The sequence below is a fragment of the Sarcophilus harrisii genome, chromosome 5 (assembly GCF_902635505.1).
Source record: "Sarcophilus harrisii chromosome 5, mSarHar1.11, whole genome shotgun sequence".
Lineage (NCBI taxonomy): Eukaryota > Metazoa > Chordata > Mammalia > Dasyuromorphia > Dasyuridae > Sarcophilus > Sarcophilus harrisii.
In genome coordinates, this window is record NC_045430.1 from 101,281,507 (window position 1) to 101,305,396 (window position 23,890).

General features: G+C 36.4%; 2 protein-coding genes across 3 annotated transcripts in view; one reads left to right on the forward strand and one right to left on the reverse strand.

The window, feature by feature from the left end:
* The window catches only part of KCNMB4 (potassium calcium-activated channel subfamily M regulatory beta subunit 4), a 228,013-nt gene extending 210,238 nt beyond the window's left edge, over positions 1–17,775 (forward strand). Inside the window, exon 4 of the transcript XR_004229704.1 lies at positions 17,650–17,775. The gene's annotated coding sequence lies outside the window, so the exon portion shown is untranslated. The remainder of the gene's footprint in view (positions 1–17,649) is intronic.
* PTPRB (protein tyrosine phosphatase receptor type B) overlaps positions 1–23,890 on the reverse strand; it is a 141,783-nt gene that overhangs the window by 15,770 nt on the left and 102,123 nt on the right. For both annotated transcript variants that reach the window (XM_023504302.2, XM_003770932.4), the window contains 10 exons: positions 17,769–17,875; positions 12,917–13,016; positions 8,909–8,992; positions 8,783–8,800; positions 8,485–8,566; positions 7,561–7,651; positions 6,481–6,557; positions 4,976–5,110; positions 3,572–3,694; positions 3,160–3,323 (listed from right to left, as the gene is read on the reverse strand). In XM_023504302.2, the coding sequence (XP_023360070.1) occupies positions 3,160–3,323; positions 3,572–3,694; positions 4,976–5,110; positions 6,481–6,557; positions 7,561–7,651; positions 8,485–8,566; positions 8,783–8,800; positions 8,909–8,992; positions 12,917–13,016; positions 17,769–17,875 (981 nt within the window). The remainder of the gene's footprint in view (positions 1–3,159; positions 3,324–3,571; positions 3,695–4,975; positions 5,111–6,480; positions 6,558–7,560; positions 7,652–8,484; positions 8,567–8,782; positions 8,801–8,908; positions 8,993–12,916; positions 13,017–17,768; positions 17,876–23,890) is intronic.

Here is a 23,890-nt window from a genome sequence, read left to right on the forward strand (position 1 = left end):
TTCATGGGTGGAGGGAGAATTAGGAGGGGGAGAGGCAGAAATACAATCAGCATCTCCTGTGAAGCATAATATGACAAGATTAGAAAATGCATTAATTAAGGCAAAAAATGAAAGAGAAGATATATCTGATTTTATAAATATCAGGCATACCCTGATTGAAGAGCTTGACTCTTCAGATCAAAAAGGGAGAAGATACACTCCTTTTAATTTGGAAAAAAATAAGGATTTGAAAAAGGGTTGCACTCTTTAGGGGGCTACATCCTCTTATGTTAAAATGTTACTAGATAATTTGTGTTATGAAATCTTAACCCTGAATGACTGGAAATCCATAGCTAGGACATGTTTAGAACTTGGACAAAATTTGTTGTGGCTTTCAAAGTTTCATGAATTATGTAGGATTCAAGCCCAATGCAATAGACAAACAGGAGCTATTGTGCAAATCGCTTTTGATCAGCTAGCTGGTGAAGGTCAGTATGGAAAGAATTCAGAACAGATTTATTATCCCATACCAGTGTATGAGCAAATTTCTAAGGCTGCAATAAAAGCTTGGGGTTCCCTCCCCAGACAGAAAGATGGAGGTAAAGCCTTCACAAAAATAGAGCAAGGTCCCAATGAACCTTCTGCGGATTTTGTGGGACATTTGCAAACAGCTGTAATAAGAACCCTTGGAGATAATGCAGCTACAGAAATAATGACCAGACATCTGGCTAAGGAAAATGCCAATGAGGTTTATAAAAGAATTATATGGGGACTAGACAAAGATAGTCCTTTAGAGGAGATCATAAGATGCTGTGCCACAGTGGGTACAAATGCTTATTATACCCAAACTATGATGAACATGGAAAGACAGGGTCCCTCTTGGCAAGGAAATTCTAGAGAAAATCGTCGATGTTTTCAGTGTGGAAAAATAGGACATTTGAGAGCTCAGTGTAGATATGGAAATAGAATGAGAAGACAGGGTGAGAGAAAACCCAAAACCCCATGTCCAAAGTGCAACTGAAGCTTCCATTGGGCTTTGGAATGTAGATTGACCCAGAGAAATGAGAGGTGGGGCCCAGCTCCAAGATATCATACAAAAGACAGATGGGGCATGATGGCAGCTGAGGTTACACCCAGAGTGTCTTTAGAAGGTCAGGACTCTGATGTGTTCTATCAGCCAAAAAGCAGTCAGTATTACAGTTGGGAGAATACAGGCCTTTTAAACTAACAGGGCAGTGCCCAGTGCAAACAACTCCAACATAATTGCCAGATGATGATGAGAAATCCCAAAAGTGGTAAATAGAAGGGAATTAGATAGGTTAACTGCCTGGGAAAGAGGGATTGCTTGTATTTCTACAGATGGAGAAGGAATCAGATGGGTGCCAGTGAGCCGTATTTGTCTTGTCCATCAGAGAGAAACAGAAAAAGAGAAAAACCTCAAAACAAAGGAGATTTAATTAACATCTGACACTGAAAGAGCATGGCTGACAATGAGATTGTCAAAAGAACTTGAAAATCTTCAGGAATCATTGGATTCCCTAACACAAGATGAGACTGTTTCAGTTCTTGAAAACCAGCAGGAATCATTGGATTCCTTGAGATGAAAATTTGTTGATGAGACTATTGTAGTACTTCAAAGCTTGCAGGAATTATTGGATTCCTGGCACACGAACTGATGGACAATGGATTCCTTTGGGACTATGTCTAGGAATTATGGACATGTATAAATTCTCATGATGATTCATGTTACTTGCTACATACTAGCCTGTGTTATATTGCCATGTGCTTATGTAAATTATGTAATTATGTGTAATACCTCCCATATTGATGGATTTATGTATACCCGTTTCAAGTGAGCCCCTTTAGAAACCTGCTAATCTGATTTGATTTCCCATTTCCTTTGGGAATAGAATAAGGAAAAAGAAGAAAGAGCAGGAGGAAGAGGTGCCAACTAAACTAGGTGAAACGGAGGAAGAATCAGATAAGAATGGGACTTCTCCCTGAGAAGTCAGGGAGGTTATGATCACCTATGTTCTAAATCAAAAGAGAGTGGGAGATGTTAGAATCCTAGTGATAACTCAATGGAGTTGACAGAAGCAATGCTTATTGGTTCACACATTAGAGCGAATCCTTCTTGAGTTTACACTTTGAGAATTCACACATTGGCTCACACAATGGAGTTTACAAGTAAGGGAGATACACAAAACTTTGTAACTTTGTGAATTCACACCTCAGAGGAAGAGTCAACCTTTGGATTCACACCTTTAAGAGATCATATATAAGAAGCTCTTAGAGCTTCAGTCAGTCAGTTCAGTTGAACAGATTGAGAGGGGAGCGTCAGTTGGAGATTGAGAAGCCACAAGTTGGAGTTGAGTTGGAGGCAGAAGCTGGAAGAGTTAAAAGACAAGCTGCAAGAGCTCTTGGAACCAAGGAGGGAGAGAGGCCTCTAAGAAAGCTACCGGGCCCAAGGAAAGAGATAAGACTTGGAAGGAGAAAATAAACTTTTGGATTTTATCAGCTGGCTGCATTTAAAGTGATTATTACTTTGAATTGAAACTAAGATTGCCTCCAGAAAACCTCCCCAAGAAACCTGCTCCCAGAGAGAATGATCATATTATAAAAAAGAAGAGAGCACCACAAGAGGAAACATTACAAACAGTGCAGGGAAATTAGATGATGCATTCATGGGATGCTGAGGAGACCAACCTGACAGGATGTGTTGAGGAATATTTAGAAATAAACTTGAAATACAAAGTTAAAAGTTAGGGTCTCTACATAGAGGACTAAGAAAACTAGGCAAAAGTATTTAGAATTACTATGTTAGTGTAAGGTACATTCACTGTCTGTTTTACAGCAGTTTTCATCACTAAGTTCACTAAGTTACTTTCATATGAAAAGGGCCTTAAAGAGACATTGTTCCATTATAGGTACATGTCACTAAGGACCCTTTAATATGGAGTAGTTTAGTGGTGAAAAGGGTAAGAAAATGGGCAATATGCTTTATAATAGGTGAGAGGAAGAAGGATGGACAGAAACTAAAAATTCCACTTAAAAGCTCAGGCAAGAATCTTCTGTAAATAAATGCTAATTTAGTTGCCTAGCCTGGCAGTTGAGCTTTGAGCTCCTGAACATGGCCCCAGAATGGCTGCTCTTTGCTTAGAATTTGATGTTTATGCCTACCTGCAGTGCACAATGGTGGGCCCGGTTCCTGGTGTTCTGTTAATATAATCCCTGACCGTCCTTACAAACTGGATCAGTGATTGGGTGGTCTCTGGAACTCCATGATCTGGCCAGACTGTATAGTGAAAATGACGGATGAGTCTATTTGAATCAAGCTGTTCCTCCTGTCAGAGGAAAAGAGAAGAACAAGAATAAACCAATGCAGACATGCGAATATCACAATCACATTCAAGCAGGAACCAGTACATGTGATTAGCAGTATTGCAATTATAGGTGTTCATTGGAGAGTAATTAATTACTCTCCAATGATTAGCAAGGAGAAAGATTAACTAGCCCCATTCATTTTCAAAGACTTAGTTGTTTAAAATAAAGAAATGAATAAAAGTCAGATCAAGGAAGCCCACCAACATACACTGCATATTTTAAATTCTCTGATTGTCCATTCTGACAGCACAGATTCTGACAGCATCTGCACAATGAGGTCTCCATAATAAAGAGAATCTTGATCTGCTGGCCAATAGTGATCACATTTTACCTGAAACAAATGAAAAAGTAGCAAAAATTAGCACTGGAATATGCATCACTGGTCAATCTTCCCTTTGGACCCTCAAAGTGAGTTAGGTTTCTGGTACCAGTTACTAGAGTAATCAAGTTGTTGGCTATCCGACTAATCCCTCACTACAAACCTTTTCATGGCTAAGCCTCAAGTTGTAGCTATACAGATGAAGTAATGGGGAAAAATAAACAGAATTTCCAGACGACTTGGAAAAAAGTCACCTCTCTCCTCACTCTAGATACATACAACACAGACTCATTCTTTGTTTCTGTTATCTTCCATTTCAAGGGCAATGTAATGTAACTAAGGCTTTCTGGTTATTGTTTAATTCACTTTCATTCCTAGAAGTGATTGGCCTTTTAGAAATTGTGTTTGAAAGATGGAGTTAGCAGAAAACCAAATTTTTTTGGTTTTGTTGTATATTTTCTATTTCTCTCTCCTTGGTTGGTAACTTTTTTTTTAACAGATCAAAATCTAATTCTGATTAGACTGGTAAATCAAGTCTATTTATACGTACAAAGAGAAGTGGAGAGTTCAAGGTATTATCTGAATTAAAAAGACAAAAACAAAATAACAACCTCCACAACAACACAAAAACAACAACAATCAAAAAAAATCCTCTTCTGATCCCACAAGGGCAGATAAGTGATTCATCCAAAAGTTGTATGCTCATTTAAAAGCATCAACTTTCCACTTTATATCTGGGGACATAAATGAAAAGAGAGAAAGTACTAACAGATTAAGGAAGGACCCTTCTTTCCTTTACCTTTTGTAACAATGGACCCAGTGGCTATGGCTGAGCCTGCCTGCCATAAACTGAAGGGAAGAATTTCTATCTGACTTTGTATTCTCAGGGCTTAACTCAACTATACTATTGGGATTTTCCATTAAAAAATTCTTTAAGGATGCCCCAAAACAATTTTTTTAATTTAGTTTTTTTATTAAAACTATTTATAAAACATATGCACTGACCCTTATAAAACCTCGTGTTCCAAATTTTCCCCTTCTTCCCTCCATCCTCTCCCTTAGATGGCAGGTAATCCAATAAATTAAACCCCATAATAATTTCTATACAGTTTTTTCCCCCACTAACTTTTGACAATGTTCCTTGAGGTCAGGGATTGACTTTACATTTCTTTGTATTCCTAGCACTAAGCCCATGGTAGGTGTTTAATAAATACTTATTAATATGATTGCTGAATTTTGTGTGAATGAGAGAATTTCCAAGACAAGTCAAGGAGATTTTTTTTCTTTACTTACCCGACCCTTCTCAACACACTGAGTCACCATTACAATATTGTGAACATTTTGTTCCCATGACATTTTCCAAAAGTCATCTTTGGTGCCAGGAAGGGGCCCTTGAGTAGCAATGTATTCTCTTCTAAAGTTGTTGCCCTGCAAAGAATTTATAGTCTGTGAGGTCAGAAACAATAGATTTCTAAGAATTAAAGAGAGTCAGACCTATATGTAGATTGGATAATATGTTTATATCCTCTGAAAAAGAAGCACTAAAAAAATTCCTCAAGATCCCATAAATAAATGTAGCAGGAAGGAAACAGACCAGAAATATTTAAGTATTGATGGAAGACAAGTTCCCCCCAAATCAGTAAGCATTTATGAAATTTTGTAGGCACCAGGATTACAAAGAAGCAAGGACATGTTTAGGACAAAAAGGAAGTGGAGAATAGAGACAACCATTCAGAAAACATAATCAGGGATCTCAGAACTTATCTTATCCAACTTTATAATTTTATTTTTGAGGAAATTGATACCCAGTCTGAGGTTTTGATGTGCTCAGGATCATATATCTAGATAGCTAAAAACCAACACTATGAACTCTAGGCCTTTTTTGTGTGTGTGTGTGCTTAGTGGGCAAGTGACTTGCCCAGAGTCACACAGCTGGGAAGTGTTAAGTATCTGAGGTCAAATTTGAATTCAGATCCTCCTGACTTCAGGACTGGTGCTCTATCCACTGTACCACCTATTTGCTCTCCTCCTCCCCCCCCCCCCCCCCTTTTTAAACCTGTAACAAGACAAATATTCCTTTTGACTCAAAAATCTGTTTAACTAACTTTTCCTCTGTGAATGAAGATACCATTTTAGACTAACAATGCTTTGTCACAATTATTTAAGCAAAAGTCCAAGTTCTTTAGATACAGTTATCTGAATTTAGATGTAATTGACTGAATTCATGCTGCTGGGAGTTAACAAGTAGATAGCTAGAATCAAATCCTAAAGGGAAAACATGTTTTGAATGATGAGCCCAAGAAACAAGAAATGGAAATTTAATCATAGGATTGAATTGAAACAGGGTGAAAGCAGACTCAGGCTGACCACACCAGCAGACTGAGAAGCCTCCTTGATCCCCTGACCACACCAGCAGACTGAGAAATAGCCTCCTTGATCCCCTGCTTAGTGGGCTGATGGCTAATTTTACTAAGAGAGAGAAAGAGATAGAGACAGACGGAGAGAAACAGAAAGACAGACAGAAAGAGAAAGGGAATGACTTTTGGAAATGTGTCCATGATTCCTGATAACCATGATTTGATCTGATAAAGAAATCCCAAAAAGTGAGATTTAGCACTGATTATTAAATCATTCATTTTATGGCAATCAGGCACTATTAATCAATCAGACATAGTATTTAAAGAAAAGTAAAACAAAGAGAATTCATAGACCATTAAATGAGAACACTAAGTATGTCCAGGAGAAAGCACTTTATCTTTGGGCAGAGTTGACTTCAGGATATAGATTCGCTCACTTACTGGTATATAGCTGGCATTGATATAATCTGAGCAAGGGTCATCATCCACATTAGAAAGCTTCACTCTTGTTGTATCATCTGGAAAGCAGGTTATTGAAAGAGTCAGGCAGTCGATAAGCACTTAGTAAATGCTAACTATATGCCAGGCATTGTGCTCAGCTCTGAGGATCTAAAGAAAGGCAAAGACAACCCCTGACTTCAAGAAACTTATATTCTAGCAGGGGGGAAAAACACAAAAATATCTATGTACATACAAGATATATTTCAAAACATGAAGAAGGTCATCTCTTATTTTTCTCTGTGAACAAAGATACCATCTCAGACCCACAGTGTCTTGTCTTGTTTAACAAAAATACAGCCTGTTTGATTATCTGGGGCTGAATTCATAATGCTGGGCATGGGGAACCAGAATCAAAGTGAATATGTCTCAAGTATAGGAAAAGCTAATGCAGGGGTTCTTAAAATTGTTGTGTCATGGACTTCTTTGGAATTCTGATGAAATCTGTCTCAAGATATTTTTAAATGTCTTAATTACTATCGTTATCAAAATATTTTTAAAAAGCAGACAGATCAGAGGTTTATCAGAGATAGATAAACTTCTAATAGAAATTTATTTTTTAATCTGGGGGTGACTTTCCTGTTGTTGGACAGGGCATGTACATTTTAAAATAGTGAGTAACGGCTATAATGATAGACACCCCTCTGCAAAGTTGCTCCTTGACAAGTTGGAATGACCCTAGTTCATAAAAGCCTTTACTGCCTTCTGAACTAAGTAACATTACATTCCATAGTTTCTATTAGGATTCCGAAGATTATTAACTCCCTTGGCTTCTCATAACCAGAATATCCCATCATTCTTTATGTTTCTGCCTCCAGTGGAAGTGAAATAATCTGAAAGTCAATTAGTTTTAAAAGTCATAGCTCTTCTGCACCAAATCTCTGAGGATTGTTGGAATGGAACTATTCTTCTCCTCTTGGAGATCAACTACACATCCTTTCCTATACCTCATATGTTTTACAGAAAAGGAGGTGAAAATTAGGCTGCAAGAGATAGTACTACATGAACTAACATAAAACTTACAAGGTAGTATATTGTTGTATCGATTTTTCCCTCTGTTCTCTGGCAACAGAGCCGTGTCACATGATTGGTTTCGACCCACTTCTTTTAAATCCTGTTATGACAGAATAAAAGTTTCCAAGTAGAAAATTATTAAATGGTATGATTATGAACCACAAAGCACCTGAATCATCTAAAGTCAGATGGACAGGGGCCTTTTTTGACTATTTAATCAAATGGTCAAATAAGTGATAGCATTATTTATATCAGAAAAGAACATTCTATGTTCTTCTAGGCCTCCCCTGCTTACAATTTGCCTTTTATAGCAAATCTGCTAAACCACCTGCTTGCAACCAGGACAGAGTAGCCTAAGAGCCTCACAGAAGATTGCCAGGTGCATAGAGGCAGCGAAGCTCTAGCTCTCGGCCCCAGGCATTCCATGTTAATAACATGCAACTCATTTGTTTGAATTTGTTTTGGTTACTTGGACTCCTACAATCTCCTGATCTCTTCCTGACGCCAAATTGTCAATATACTGTGCCATAGTCACAGGATCATAAGAAATAGAATTTAGATTTAAAGCACAGGGGACCCTTAGAGGTTAACCAGTCCATTCCCTCTCATCTACTCATTTTACAGATGAGGAAACTGAAAGTTGTGACTTAGACCTGACTCTAAATCCAGTGCCCTCTCCACTGGACCACCTGGCTACCTAAATATAAGAGGCAATCTTTAAGCCTTCAAATATACTACTCAATATCAAAGTTTGTTTAACTTTAATACAACAATACATTATTAAATGCAACAATACAAAACAATAGTTTTGTTGAGATATTAAAACTCATTCTATCTTGCAGCCAAAATTAGAATCTGAGCCCAGATGAAAGGTTAAAGGGATTGTTAAACTACAGCCTTGAAATAGGAGAGCTATTTGACTTTGATTCCTACCTCATATTCTTTGGAGAGAAGATAGTTGGAATCTGCTTGTAACTTCATGAAGTGTGCTTCAAACTGATTAACTTTTATGGGACTGCCATTAAAACAATAATAACAAAAAATTGTTAAATCAAAAGACCAAATTTGGATGATCTTTGAAAATTGCATACTTTAATAGATGGCAATTACTCTTTCTCTCTCCCTCTTCTTTCCCTTCCTCCTCTCTCTCTTGCCTTTCCCCTCCCCTGCCCTCCCTCTCTCTGTCTCTATCTCTGTCTCTCTCTGTCCTCTCCCTCTTCCCCCCTCTTACCTAGAAGTTCTTCGATTTCTGTAAAGAAATAACAACAAAAATCTTATAAGTGAATTATCAGAAAAAAACATCAACTAAGTTTTTCAAAAAAATCTGTAAAATCTGGAGGAAAATATGATGGGTTACCCTTTCTGCCCCAGGTTGAGATGGACAGACAGTGGTCTGTCCCTGCGGATGCTGAGTCTGGCAGTGGGTCTGTCCTGACCATGGCTGAAACATAAGGGAAGAGATAATCATTTTGATTATCATACACAATTTGATTCTATGCAACAAAAATTGATTAAATACCTACTGTATACTTGTCACAACACTAGGTACTTGATCATATATAAAGTTTAGAGATGATCCCTTCTTCTACCAACTTATAGCAAAGTCAGGGGAGAAGACAATAATACAGATTTTGTTTTTTTGCCAGTGGTAGTTGTGGTAGTGGGTGGGAAGGTTGGGTAGAGAGAGACCTCTGATATAATAAGTATGGGGAGCTCTAAGTGTAGAATCTCTCCTCAACAAATGCAGACTAGCAACTGGTTCAGCACCAAGTGACTTGTTCATGCCAGTATTGGTTAAAAGTCCTTGAACCCAGGTCTTTCTCATTCTAAAAAATGCCAACTCCAGGTCCAGAATTCTATCCACTGTGCCTCCATACATAAGGAATAAATTATAAAGAAATAATGTTGCCTGAATCAGGGAATGGAGTACCATATATGAGAAGCAAGAAAACTAGTTTATTTACCAGTGGTTCTCAAAGTCTGGTCCAGAGCATCCTGGGAATCTCTGAAATCCTTTCAGAGAGTCTATAAATTCATAATTAGTTTTTATTTTTAATGTGATCGATATCTATAACTATAAACCACATAAACAAAAACTCTTTGGACTGATCCTCAATCATTTTTAACAGGATAAAGATATTGAGAACAAAAGTTTGAGGACCATTGAGTTAGACTGTAGAATGAGGGAAAATTGTCTTCACTATTAGAATGTGAGTTCTTGGAAGTGAAGGACTATGTTTTTGTATCCTTAGCACTTGGCACAGTGCCTGTCATTAGATGATAGTATAGTATCATAGAATGATAGAATAATGAGATTGGAAAGGTAGGTTGAAGAAAGATTGAAAAGAGCTTTAAATAACAAACAGAGGAGTTTGTATATTACCCTTGGGGCAATCTGGTACCACTGGAATTTGCTGAACATAGAGGTAACTAGATGAAGCCTCCCATTCAGAAAAATCACTTTGGCAGTTGGATGGAGAATTAATTAGAACAGAAGGAGAAGAGACAGGGAGATCAAATAGATTATTGTTCAGTTGTGTCCTACTCTCATGGCCCCATTTGGGTTTTTCTTGACAAAAATGCTGTAATGGTTTGCCATTTCCTTCTCCAGCTCATTTTCAGATAAAGAAACTGAGGCAAACAGAATGAAGTGACTTGTACAAAGTCACACAACTAGTAAATGTCTGAGGCCAGATTTAAACTCAGGAAGATAAGTCTTTGTAATTTCAGGGCTGATACTCCATCACCTAGCTGCTCAAGTAGGAGGCAACTCCAGGAGAGAAATGATGAGTGACTGAACTCAGTCATAAGGAGGTACCTATGAGAGAGGGCATGAAAGATGGATATTGTGGAGAGAGAAATAATAAGTTTTGACAACTGGTTGTATATGAGAAAATGAAGAGTTAATACTCCAAGATTTCTAACCTGGCTAATTATCAGAAAGGTTTACCTCAAGGGTAATAGGGAAGTTCAGAAGGGAGAAGAGATTAAGCATTTATTAAACATTTAACAAATACTATTTCTTTTGGCTCCATTTTAGAACAGAGAAGAGAAATGACCAATTGAGTAGTATGAAGAAGATACATTGGGGAGGGGATAGTAGAAGCAAAGTAGAGGTATAGTAAAAATTGATTATATATGTATTTTTGACTTAGTCTTGGGTTTTCATCTAGATGTTTGCCAAGATAGAGACTGCCTTGATCTCTTTTACAGATAGAAAGGAAAAAACAAAGAAGTATATTCCATTTCCTAAATCAATCTATGCAATAGTGGAGGGATTCTTTACAAAAGCAATTGATACAGAACAAGGAATGACAGCAGAAGAGAAGACTGAAAATAAGGAAGAGGTGGGGGGGGAGAGCAGAGAATAAATATTTGTTACTATGGGTCAGAACTTTATAAACATTATCTCATTTGATTCTCACAACAACCTTAGAAGGTATTGTTATTATCTTCATTTTACAGTTGAGAAAATTAAGGTAAACAGAGGTTAAGTGACTTGTCCAGGGTCACAAAGCTAGTAAATATCTAAGGCCAGATTTTGATTCAAATCTTGGCGATTCTAGGTCCAGAATTCTGTGCCTCCATACATAAGGAATAAATTATAAAGAAAATATAATAAATAAGAAAGAAATTTTCAATTTAATGGCATTTGTAGTATTCTTGGCATTGTAAACATGTGGTATTAAATGGTGATTTCATCTCCCCTTACTCCCAATAATTAAATTACCGTCAATGAACCACAAAATAGTGAAGATCAACTATGGTCTTAAAATGTAATTAAAATTCAGTTAAATAATTGAGAATAGAAAATGTCAAGCTCTATGCAAACAGTTCCTAGAATTATGGATCATGGAGCTAGAAAGGACTTCAAAAAATTGAATCAAATGAGAACTTTTTGTTCCTGACCCCAATAGCTTATTTCAGACTAAAAAAAACGAAGCAATTAAATGCCATTCATCCAACATTTATAAAAGGTCTATTTGTGCTGAGGTCTGGCAATTTAAAGATGAAGAACAAAGTCCTTACCTAATGGAAAGATGAGACCTGTGCCCAAGCAAGCATAAATACAAAACAATATAGGATGAGAACAAAGGAGAGACCAGAAAAAATTTTGTAACAAATAAGAGATGAGAGAGAGAACATTTAGTTAAGGGATGAATCAGAAGAGGTTTCTTAGAGATGATGACTCTTGGATTTGGTGTCAAGAAAAATAAACAAGGATGATGTATAGTAATTCCATTTTTGCAATCTTGGAGATATGAATAAAAGTTGATATTTTCAACATTAGAAAGCATAAGAGTGATGAGAAATAAAACTCCATTTTTCTTTTAATCTTTTTCATCCAACAAAAATTAAGGAAGCTTCTGCTAATATGTCAATTGTTCTCAACTAGGAACTGAGTGGGAAGAAAGATGAACGAAATCTATATTTTGGGCCTGGTTCTTAAGAAATTTATGATCTATCAGAGAAAATATGACAACTTGATAGATAATCAAAATATAAATAGAATATGAAAAATGTGTTAAGAAGACTATAAAGTGCTATGAGGTCAGATGAAGCAGAAATTACTTTTAGTTGGGGAATAAGGTTAGGAGTATTCACAATAGATGGTATTTGAGCTGGGCAAATACAATGGATGAAGGGAAGAGAAAAAAGAGGCTATTTTCAGGCCAAGAATATGCTGTGACCAAGAGAACTATAGAAAAATAGATAAATACATAGATAGATATATACATAGCTACATATTACATACAATGTTCCAAAAATCTTAGTACAGTTTTAAGCTATTAAAACTTAAAATTTCTCTCTGCCTCTCCCTCTCCTCCCTATCCCTCTCTTTCTCTCTCTCCCTGTGTCTCCCCTTTCCTCCCTCCCCTCTTCCTTCTTCTCCATTCCTTTCAATTCTTCATATAATATGAAAATAGCATATGTATACATATTCATACCTACATAAATACACATACTTATACTAATGTACATACTCTTACATACAAAATATGTATGTATATGTGTGTATGTGTGTTGTGTATATACACACACACACATACCCCCTTCATATATATTATATAAGTATACATATATACATAGAGATATGGGAAAGTATGAGATTATTACAATAAAACTTGAAAAATATATGAGAAGGAATAGGGTCAGAAAGAATTGGGGCCAGGTTATAGAGGATTTTGAATCACAATATAATGAGGTATTTTATTTGTTCCATTTATTGAGTTTTATAAAGAGGGTTTAAGGTAGCTGAAATTAAATATAAATATATATATACACACACATTTGTCAAGCAAAAATTCATCTAAAATTGTATTTCAACATTTGTAAGAGCCTGGAAAGGGGATTCGTTACCTACCTCACTTTCTGTCTACAGATAAATAAGGCAATGACTGCCACCAGCATGCCAATTAGGAACAATCCAGCACTCACTCCTTCGATAACTCCAAACAAAGGCTCTATGAGAATCAAAATGAAACAACAAAGTTCAATGTGGAAATTAATGCAAGGAAAATAGTAGGGAACAATTTAATTCCTCTTTCTGGAAGAAATTTTGCATTTGAGATAGAGTAAAAATGTACTACACCCAGGATTTAAATCTGTGAATATTGGGAAGGTTTATGGTTTCATGGCATAAGGAATTCCCAAAGTGGAATTCCCTCCACCAATATAGAACACAATCTGTGGTTGAGCAAGACATCCTAGAGCTGCTTATTCCAATTGGAACCATTATGGTAATCAATATAATGCTGGAGAAACTGAGGCAAGATAGAAATTAGAGAGTTTTTAATATTTTATTTGAAAGGGAGAGATTTACTGGGACTAAATGGGTCCATAGTTTGGTCCCAGGGCTGAATGAGACTATCGTCTCCAAGAATCCAGCAACGAATGTTGGATACAAAGATTATTATAGGGTAACAAGAATGATAACATAATGGGGGGAGGCACCTGGGCTGAGGATGACATAATGGAGGGAGGTACCAGAGATGGGGAGAGGCTCCTAATATTCGATATAAGACCTTTATCCTATCAAACATTCTAATGATTAAAAGGGAATGGTTATAGCCTGAGGTAGAGAAACTGAGGTAGGACAATTAGGGAAACTGGGTTAGGACATTAAAAGGGAACTGTGGCACAACATCAACAAATAAGTCATTTTGCTTTTGAGGTTGGCTATAGATTTTTAAGTTTAAAAGCAGTTTGAACTCAATTTGAACTTTAAGATAAATGCCAATATTTGTTATAGTATACATAGTTTCTCATCTACATAAAGGTCTATTTTGATGTTTTATCTTGGACATCATGTGGGTTCTCAAAGGCCCTATGCAGTGGAATGCAATGGGTTACAAGCAATCTAGAAGAACTGCAGCTATGGAGTTATGGATTGCACACTTGTTTGGGGCAGCTAGGTGGTAAAGTGGGTAGAGGACTAGTAGAAAGTCAGGAAGGTCTGAGTTCAAATCTTACCTCAGATAGTTCCTCATTATTTGGCTCTTAAGTCATTTTACCTGTTTTCCTCAGTTTCCTCAGGTATAAAATGGGGATAATAAAAATATCTATTTCTGTATCCTTGTGGATACAAGGTTATTGTAAGAGTCAATGAGATGATATTTGTAAAAGTACTTAGCGCAATGCCTACTACATAATAGATACTATATGAAAGCTTATTCCTCTCCTTCCTCCCATTATCCAATGACTCATTGAGGTAAGTAAAAAGTGGCTCATCATTAAGTTGATCATAGGATGTTGAATTTTTCAGTCATAGTAACTCTCAAAGACCCTTTGACAAAGTTGTAGAGGAATTGGAATCAGTATAGGAGAAAGAAGCAAATACACTGATGAAATTCTTGGTCCTTGACATATTTGAATAAAAGTATGTAGTTTAAATAAAATAAAAACAATTGGGTCATAATCTACAATGAAAAACTGATATACAGAAATAAAGATTTTCTAAACTTAGTAAAGTGGGAGATCATTCTTTCCCTCTAGTATAAACAAATATTAAGAATGGTTATATGACTAATAATTTGAATAATGGCTTGTGAATAATGATTTTCAAAGTAGGTATATTTGGGCCTTTGGGCTTTTTAAAATAATGTTTGTCTTTTCAGTCTTCATAATAATAGCTAACATTTCCATGTTGCTTTTAGATTTAGTTTACATACAAAAACATGTCCCCTCAATCACTCTGTTAAGTTAGTAGTGAAAGCAATATTTTCTCAGTTTTACAGATAAGGAAACTGAGAGGCTCAGGGTAATAAAGCTAGTGTCAAAACTAAAGTTATTTGTAAACACATGATTTCTACTATCTTCATTTCCTGGGTCACAAGGAAATTATTTTACTCAAATAAAAATATATTTACAAAGCTTCTACTTTAACATTAAATTACAACAAACAAGCCCAAATCCTCTTAGCTTCATTTTAATCTCCTTGTAGAATGGAATAGTAAGATGATTATCTCTGTATTTAGCATAAATAGCCACTAGAACCTATAATGCTGAGTCATTTTCTAAAAATTATAAACGGAAGAAAACAGCTTTTAATTTCAATAAGGGAGAGAACTAGGTTAGATACTAAAAGGAACTTCCTGAATTAGTAATGTAACTTATTTCAGAAAGAAACCCCTCCTCTGATTTAAAATGAAGAGTTAGACAATCATCTGTGTGGTTTATTCTGGATATCCTAGTTGATTTGAGGACTGAAATAAAAGATTTCTTGACCTGTCTTCTAACTCGGTGATACTGTGGGGAATGGAGAGATAAAGTGAAGAACTTACAGGAATGCTTAAATTCTTTTTTCTGTATTTTTTATTATTTCTATGTCTCTGTGACCTACATAAGTACAGTGTGTGCAAGCCAATATTTACTTAAAACTTTAGGTATATTTACTTAACCAGAAATGATGACATTTATCCATGTTCGATGTTATCAATATAGTTCAAATATTAGTTTAAATGATGTCAGCTCAGTAATCTGAAGTTTGAAGGTATGATTGATGAATCCTCTTGGAATCAGGAAACAAAGCATTCCAAAATCTGCCTTGGCACCAATGTTTAATATTCAATTAGGAGAGAAGGCACCTATTTCTCAATGCTCCCCAACTTATGATGTAATCTTTTGTAACAGAAACTTTCCATTCCAATCTCTCCAAATAGCAATAACCAATTAGATGCTTCCCCTCCCTTTCTCAATGCTCTCTTAGTTGTGATGTATAAAGCTGTGTATCTTTACTACTTCTTTAGCCCTCCTACCATGAGCTTTCTCTATCTCATTATGGGATGGCTCATGCTCCAGAGGTTTTCAATAAACAACTTTTCTGCTTTTTTTTTTTTTACTGAATGATCTCTAAGTAATCATTTGGGTAAGGGTCTTCTACATCCCTCACAATACTGTATCTAAAGGAGGGTCTAAATGCAAAAGGGGATAAAGGAATAGAAAAAATGGCTCTAGGTAAAATGAAATATATCATTTCCCCCCCCCCCCCAAGAGATTAGGGGAATTGTCCCAGATATCCCAAAGTTTCCTTTCTTAAACCACTCTCAAAGTATCTTTTGTGAACTTATCTGAAGGCTTTTTGAAGTTTTGCTTGTTCCTACTGATGTGGGGAACCCTGAAACTATCTCTCTCTCTCTGACTTTGGGGTAAACTCTTGAGAAACTCCTTGAACGCTTGGAGAAGCTCTTCCCCTAAGAGACCCACCCTAGGGAATCAAGATAAATGGTTTCATTCTGTTATCTGGGTGGAACTAGTTGAGTCCAGGACCACTCCCACTTATCCCAGCTGAAGATCTAGATTTCTAACCAACTCCATTGAGCTGAAAATTGGCTCGATCACTCCCAGTAAACTGTCCCATTCTACTGGAAATCTAGGCCTGGGGCAGTAACCTCATTCAATTGAAACTTCAGTCTTAGATCTCTTTAAAAGAGCAACTTTGGGGCTTATTCCTTGCAGAGGGCCAAAAGCAGGAATCATGCCAAGGAACCTCTCTCTCTCCTTGGCATAGCTGCCTTTGAGGACCCTCTACCCACTGAGAAGACATTCTCATTTCAGCTCAATTGTTATCTTTCTCACCTATTTCCCTCACAGGACCACACCCTTCTTTACCCCTCTGTCCGGATTTCTCTGCTAGAAGATTTCTTTGCTAGGATCTCTCTCTGCCAGGAGTCCTCTGCTAGACTTTTACTTTTCTGTCGGGACCTTGCCACAAAGGAAATCAGTCTTCCTAGCAAAGGCCTATTTCCAGTGCCAATAAACTTATTTTGCCAGCCTAACTTTTTGGGTTTGTAAATTCTTTTAGAAGTACCTACACTGAACAAAGTGGGTTCCCACGATTCTGCCCTGTGCCGAATCTCATCACTATAACTTAAGGAAGTTCTTCCTCTTAAAATATCTCTTCCCATACTTCAAAGAGTTTTATACCCAGTATTAACTTCCTAGGATTTAGTGAATGACTATAAAGGGTCAGTCTACTTATACTACTTACATATACTTTTATCATATGCTTTTATAGCCTTCACCTTTCTAAACCAATGAGTACTAACCTTTACCATCTCTTTTTAATTTCATCTATGCTTTGGGTTGCATTCTTCAAAATTAAATTAAATGCCTAAGAAATTTACTGAATAAATCAATTCATTACCTATTTAGCACTTAGGATTAGTAGATGATATTTTTATGCTAAGTTTGAAGTATCAATGTCAAGATGATGAGGACAATACAGCCTCGTCCAGAAGAGCATCTGCATTCCCTGGAAAATACTTGCTTCCCATACATTAGGCACCTTCCCTGGGAAAGACTCTCTTCCCACACATTATGCACCTTTTGGATGCAAAACCTACATTTCCTGGGAAAGACTCTCTTCCCATACATTATGCACCTTTTGGATGCTAAATCTACATTCCCTGAGAAAGACTCTTTTCCCACACCCTACCCTATCTCAAGTATGTTCCTTTCGGATGCAAAGCCCAAATTGTTTTGTTTCTGTATATAAGTAAGCCCTGAGAAAATGTCTCTGCAATTCTTTGACGTTGCCCACTAAGAGAACATCTTAGTGTCTTTCTCTCTTTAATAAAGTGCCTTTTCTTATCACAGCCTTTTGTGTAGCGTTTCTCGCTGCGAACCCACCCTAACTTGGTGTTTTGGAAAAAATAGGAGACCAACCCATATTCCTGCCACGATCCATACCTCATCAAAGAGAAAGTTAATCTCACCTGATTCAGTAGTGATGGGCAAAGAGAAAAATGTATCTGAGAAAAGTGGCTCTGTAAATTCCTTCAGGTTTTCATCAAATAACTGAGTGAAGGCTCGAATGCTGATTCTGAAAAGAAGAAAAGTTGATGTGATATTTGGAATATGTGTGAATTCACTGGTATGGTATTTACTCCCCTCCACTGACCTATTAAGGTTCCCTCCATGCTTCATGAGATAATCTGGATTCATAAAATTGCCTGGATCCAATATTTTAGTAATAATCTTCTCTGGATTTATCAGAACTAGTAATGAGGGAACCAATAAATCTCTACAATGATATGTTTCTGTTAGTTCAGATTTGAGGCTGAACATTTTAAGAACAGTTGAAAAAATGTATTGGAAATAAAGCATTCAATTCATTAATGGTTTTCTCCCTATTTCTTTGCATGAGTTATATATTTTAAAAGCTTTTTATACCCTGCAGCAGCAGCAGTAAAAGCTGATTGTCTATTATATGCAGAGCATTGTAATAAGTGATGAAGATAAAGAATCCCTGCTCTTAAGGAGCTAATACTTTACTTTTAAAGATAGCACATGATTACAGTGTTAAAGATTATACAAGGAAGAAGGGAAAAGGTAATGCAAACAGATAGGAATAGGGTTAATAAATCAATAAGCATATATTAATATCAAGCATTGTGCTAGGCACTAATATGGTGACTGGATAATAAATAGACTAGTATAACTGGGGCAGAGTGTTTATAGTGTTAATAGAGGTTAGAGAAGTTTATGCATGGTAGATTCTGAATAGCTTTGGATCCCTGAGTGAGGAGTTCACATTTTAATCTTAAAGTAATGGAAAGATACTAGAGATTTTTATGATTTGTGCAAACTGGCCTTTAGGAAGATTAATACAACAGCAGATTAGGAGTGGAGGGATTGAAAGTAGGGAAATAATTTAGGAGGTTAATAGTCCAGGGAAGGTCAAGAGGAGGATACAAGCCATGGGGATGGAGAAGATGGAAGAGAGAGGAAAGAAATTACAGAAGAATCAGCAGGACTTAGTGATTGTGAAGAAGGGACCCCAAAACTCTAAAAATCCTTGAAGGATAAAATCTCCTTCAACTCTGCCTCAATGAGGGACCCCCCCCACCCCCGCATCCCCACAAGGGAAAGGTGTTATCTAGGTGGGGTCGGTTCAGTCCTGAAACTCAATGATTCTATTCAAATTCCAGCCCAAGCTGAAACCCACCTTGTAGAACTCCATCCACTCACTCCCTTCAGCTTGTAGCCAAAGCTCCTATTATAAAAGAGTCAGTCTAAAATCCTCTCTTTGCAGAGGTTCCAAACATGTCAGCTATGCCATGCTAAGGAGCCTCTGCCCACTGGATAATATTCTTTTCCAGTGCTACCCTCTCTTTATCCTCATCTATCTCCCTAATGAGACCTCATGCCTATCTGTCAGGATTTCTAGCCTTACTTCCCAAATCCCTATAATAAATCTTTTCTCAATCTAGGTTTTTAGGTCTGTAAATTCCTTTATAGAGAATCTCTGCGCTGCCAGAAGGGGGTTCCCCAAAACTCCCTAACCTTGCGCCAAATCCCAAGGGGGTTGCAGGGGAGGCAAACCTCTCCATTTGGTTCCCTGAACCCCAAACCTACCACCAGACCTTATCATTTAACTCCTTGACAACTAGAAACCCTAATCTCATTTTGGTTCCCTAAATCTAGACCTTATCATTTAGTTCCCTATGAAAGGGAACCCCAAAACCTAAACCTCATCAATTGGACATTGGAGAAAGAGGAGGTATGAGTCAAAGATGACTGATTGACAAGGGGAATAATGGTACTATTAATAGAAACTGGGATGTACAGAATCAGGGGGAAACATAATGAATTTGATTTAAGGCAGAACATAGAATCTTAGAATTAGATGGAATTTTAAAGGCCATCTAGTCTAACCACCTAACCCAACCCCTATTTGATAAGAAATCCTTCCTTATAATATTTTAACAAGTCTTAAGTTAGTTAATAAACATTTATTAAGATTGATGTTGGGGATATAAAGTAAGGTAAAAGATTGTCTCTGCTCTTAAGAATCTCATAGTCTAATGGGGGAGACAACATGCATCATCATTTAGCTTTTGCTAGATGTAGAGGATAATTTTAATGCCTCCTGAAGCAGCTCTGTTACCTCTACCACTCTGGATACCTCTAAATAATAAGTATTTCCTTACAGTCAGCCTAAATTTGACTCTCCCCAACTTCCAGCCATTGTTCCTATATTGGTTTCTGGAAACAAAATAAATCTAATCTCTATTCTAAATAATATATTTTCCAATAATTAAAATAGTATTACATTCTCCCTTGTACCTTCTCTTTTCCATCCCTAGTTCTTTCAACTGATCTGCTGGTACAATTTCAAGGTCCTTTATCATCTTTGTTATACTCCCTTGGACTCTTTCCAGTTTGTCAATGTTCTTCTTAAAAGCACTAAACAGATGTGATCTGATCAGGGCAGAGTTGAGTTGGAGGTGACAGAAAAACATCTAAGTGGAAATTTTAGCAACCATTTGAAAGTATATGGCTACAAAACTGACTTTCCAGGGGCAGCTAGGTGGTGCAGTAGACATAGCACCAGTCCTGAAATCAGGAAAACCTGAGTTCAAATGTGACGTTAGACATTTAATACTTCCTAGCTGTGTGACCCTGGGAAATCACTTAATCCCAATTGCTTCAGCAAAAAAGAAAGAAAAAGAAAAAGAAAAAAAGAAAACTAACTATCCAGAAAAGGAAAAATGTTGGGTGAATTGAGTAAAGTCAAAGTATGATGTAGTTGCTAAAAAAAAAAAAAAAAAAAAAAAAAAGCTGCTTTAATAGAAATTCAGTAACCAGACTGGAAGTCATAATCCCTTTACTCTGGGCCAGTTAGATCACAACTGAGTAATGTATTCATTTCTTGGAACCTCATACTAAGAAAAATATCTACAAAAGAAAAAGCACTTAAACTATCTTGGGCCAGGATGGTGAGGGATCTGGAAATCATGTGACAGAAGGGAATATTTAGAGGAAATATGGCTGTTGGTGTGATACCAGAGAAACTGAGGCAAGCAGAGATTGGTTTTTAATCTTTAATGTGGAGTTTAAGCTAGCTGATCAGAAGGAACTCTTGGCCAAAGCATTTGGGTCAGATAAACCAAGGCACAGAACTTTTATACGGTTTTAGTTAACTAAGGTTTGCAAAGAGAATATATAACCTGAGTATACAATTTTATAGGGGAAACAAAGGCAGATAAGGAGGGCAAGGACACTGGGAGGATGGACAAGTAAAATTCCAGGAAAGGATTATAACTTAATCCTGACAGGATAGAGATCAAGATAAGAAGACTGAGGGCAGGAGATAGTGAGGAGGGGGGATTGTTCTAGCAAGAATCAAGAAAATGCACCTGGAGTTTATGACATAATGGTATGTAAAGGTGGGCAGAGATTCAAGGTTTTTTCTATGCTCTTTTTTAAAACTCAATTTCCACTCCTAATGACAAGGAAGGATGGGGAATGGCTATGCTTTATCATACCAGGGCTCAACATTGGAAACATTTGTATAACACTTTAAAGTTTATAAAACATTAACTTCCAGTAACACTGTACTTTAACATTTGCAAAGTACTTTACTCAAAACTATCCTCTAAGGGAAGATAAGTATTATTACCCTCATTTTTCAGTTAAGAAAATCTCAGTTTTAGAAAATTGAGTCAAATTTATAAAAAAGAAAAAAATACCACAATTGATATGCTCATATCAAAAGATATGATCTGTGCTCAAAGGGCTATAAATTCATGTATGTCATTTGATCTAATGTAATACTGGAGAAACTGAGGCAAGATAGAGATTAGAAAGTTTTCAATATTTTATTAGGGTTTCCAGGTGGAGAGATTGGACTGGGGACAAAACAGGATCCATGTTGACCCCAGCCAGCTGGATTGGATTCTTGTCTCAAAGCATCCAGCAGGGAGCAAGGGATTCCAGGGATTCTTATAGAGCGCCAGCAATTAGGGAAACAAAGGCAAGTTGGGGGTAGAGTATTGGTGACCAGGAACTTTCAGGAACGGATCATAAATTTGATTCTGACAGGTTGGAGGTAAGAATCATAAATTCTGATATGTTGGGAGGACCAGGATCCAGGATGTCTGAAATAGGAGATATGCCTCCATTATCTTGAGATAAACCATCTGCATTTTATGACTCTTTGGAATGCTAGTTGTCAGGGCTCCCAGCCCTAATTAATCTCAGTCCTAATGGTAAGGAAGGGGGTTTGCCATCAGGGAGACTGAGACAAAACAATTCAGGAAACTGAGGCAGAACACTAATAGTACTACTACTATGCATGAACACCAAAAGAGATTTTTTTTTAAAAAAAGGAAAATTACCTATATGTACAAAAATATTCATAACAGCTCTCTTCTTGGGACAAAAAAGTTGAAAATTGAGGGGGTACCATCAACTGGGGAATGGCTCAATAAAATGTGGTATATGTTTGTGATGTTCTATAGGAAATGATGAGCAGGAAAAACAGAAAAAAACAAAACCAAAAACCTGGAAAGTCCTCCATGAATACTCAAGCAAAGTGAGATGTACTGTACATAAAGTAATAGCAATGTTCTAAGATGACCAGCTATAAATTATTTTGCTATTCTCAGTAGTACACAACTACTCTGAAGGACTTATGATGAAAAATCCTATCCATATTTAGAGAAGGAACTGATTGTGTCTGAATAGAGACTAAAGTATTCTCTCTCTCTCTCTTTAACTTAATTTTTCTTGAGGGTTTTTAACTTTCATTAAGGTGAGAGATCTATGTTTTCTTTCACAATTTGACTTTTACGGAAATGTTTTACATAACTTCACATATGGTTTCTTAATTGTGGATAGGGATAAAGGAGAGAACCTAGAGCTTAAAAATTTTTAAAATAAATGTTAAAAAAATATTTTGGGGGCAGCTAGGTGGCACAGTGGATAGAGCACCAGCCTTGAAGTCAGGAAGACCTGAGTTGAAATTTTGCCTCAGACACAATACTTCCTAACTATGTGACCCTGGGCAAGCAGGTCTCTTAACTGCAAGTGCCTCAGGAAAAAAAAAAAAAAAAAAAAAAAAATATATATATATATATATATATATATATATATGAAAAAAAGAAAATCTTAGGTTTTTTTCAACTATATAATGGGGAAATAATATTCATACTACCTACCTGTACAGGTTTGTTGTAGGAAAAATTACTTGTAAGTCTTAAGATACTTCAGAAATATGAACTATATTATTATAACCTCCCTAAATCTCAAATAGGGAAATTTATAAGATTTATAAGTGAGAGGACTAAGATCTAAGGTACAATTTCATCAAGAAAGTGACTAGATGATTCTTATAGTTGAAACAAATGGACATAGGCTATTAGGCAAGCAATTTAAAAATTGCTTGTGTATGTGTATATGTGTGGGTGTGCCTACCTACATGAATGCAATATAAACTGGGTAGTTACAGGAAAACTGTCATATAAAAATGGATAAAATATTTGTGTAAATATGTGAATTATTACATTATACATTCATATACATTCAGCACTGCTGTTAGAATTGACTAGAAGGGAAAAAAACAGTCCAAATTTCATTTGAAAAACAGTAGTACTTTCAATAACCTGAAACTTTACCTTTAACAAAGCCCCATTTTAAATAAATAAATGAAATGTGATGTGTACTTCTGTCAATGTTGTTGCTATGAATCATGTTATTACTATGACACCTGAGGAATAAAAATTTATATCATTCAAAAGACAATGAATGGATGTATTTATTGTTCAAGAAGTGAAAGCAGAAGATAAAATCTAAGAGAAGTATGATAGAAAAGAAGCTAGCTAAATTACAAAGTGAGGATAACAGATATATTACACCCACATATCCATAATGCTAAGAGACCTATAGGCCAGAGAGATCCTCTATTTGAATGATAAACTCCAAGAGGATTCATGATAAAAAGAAAGGTCTCATAGCAGCAATTTTTTTTTTTTTTTTTTTTTTTTTTTTTTTATGGTAGCAAAGAATTGGAAGCAAAGTAGATGGCCCCACTGAATAAAGATTGGCTTAAATC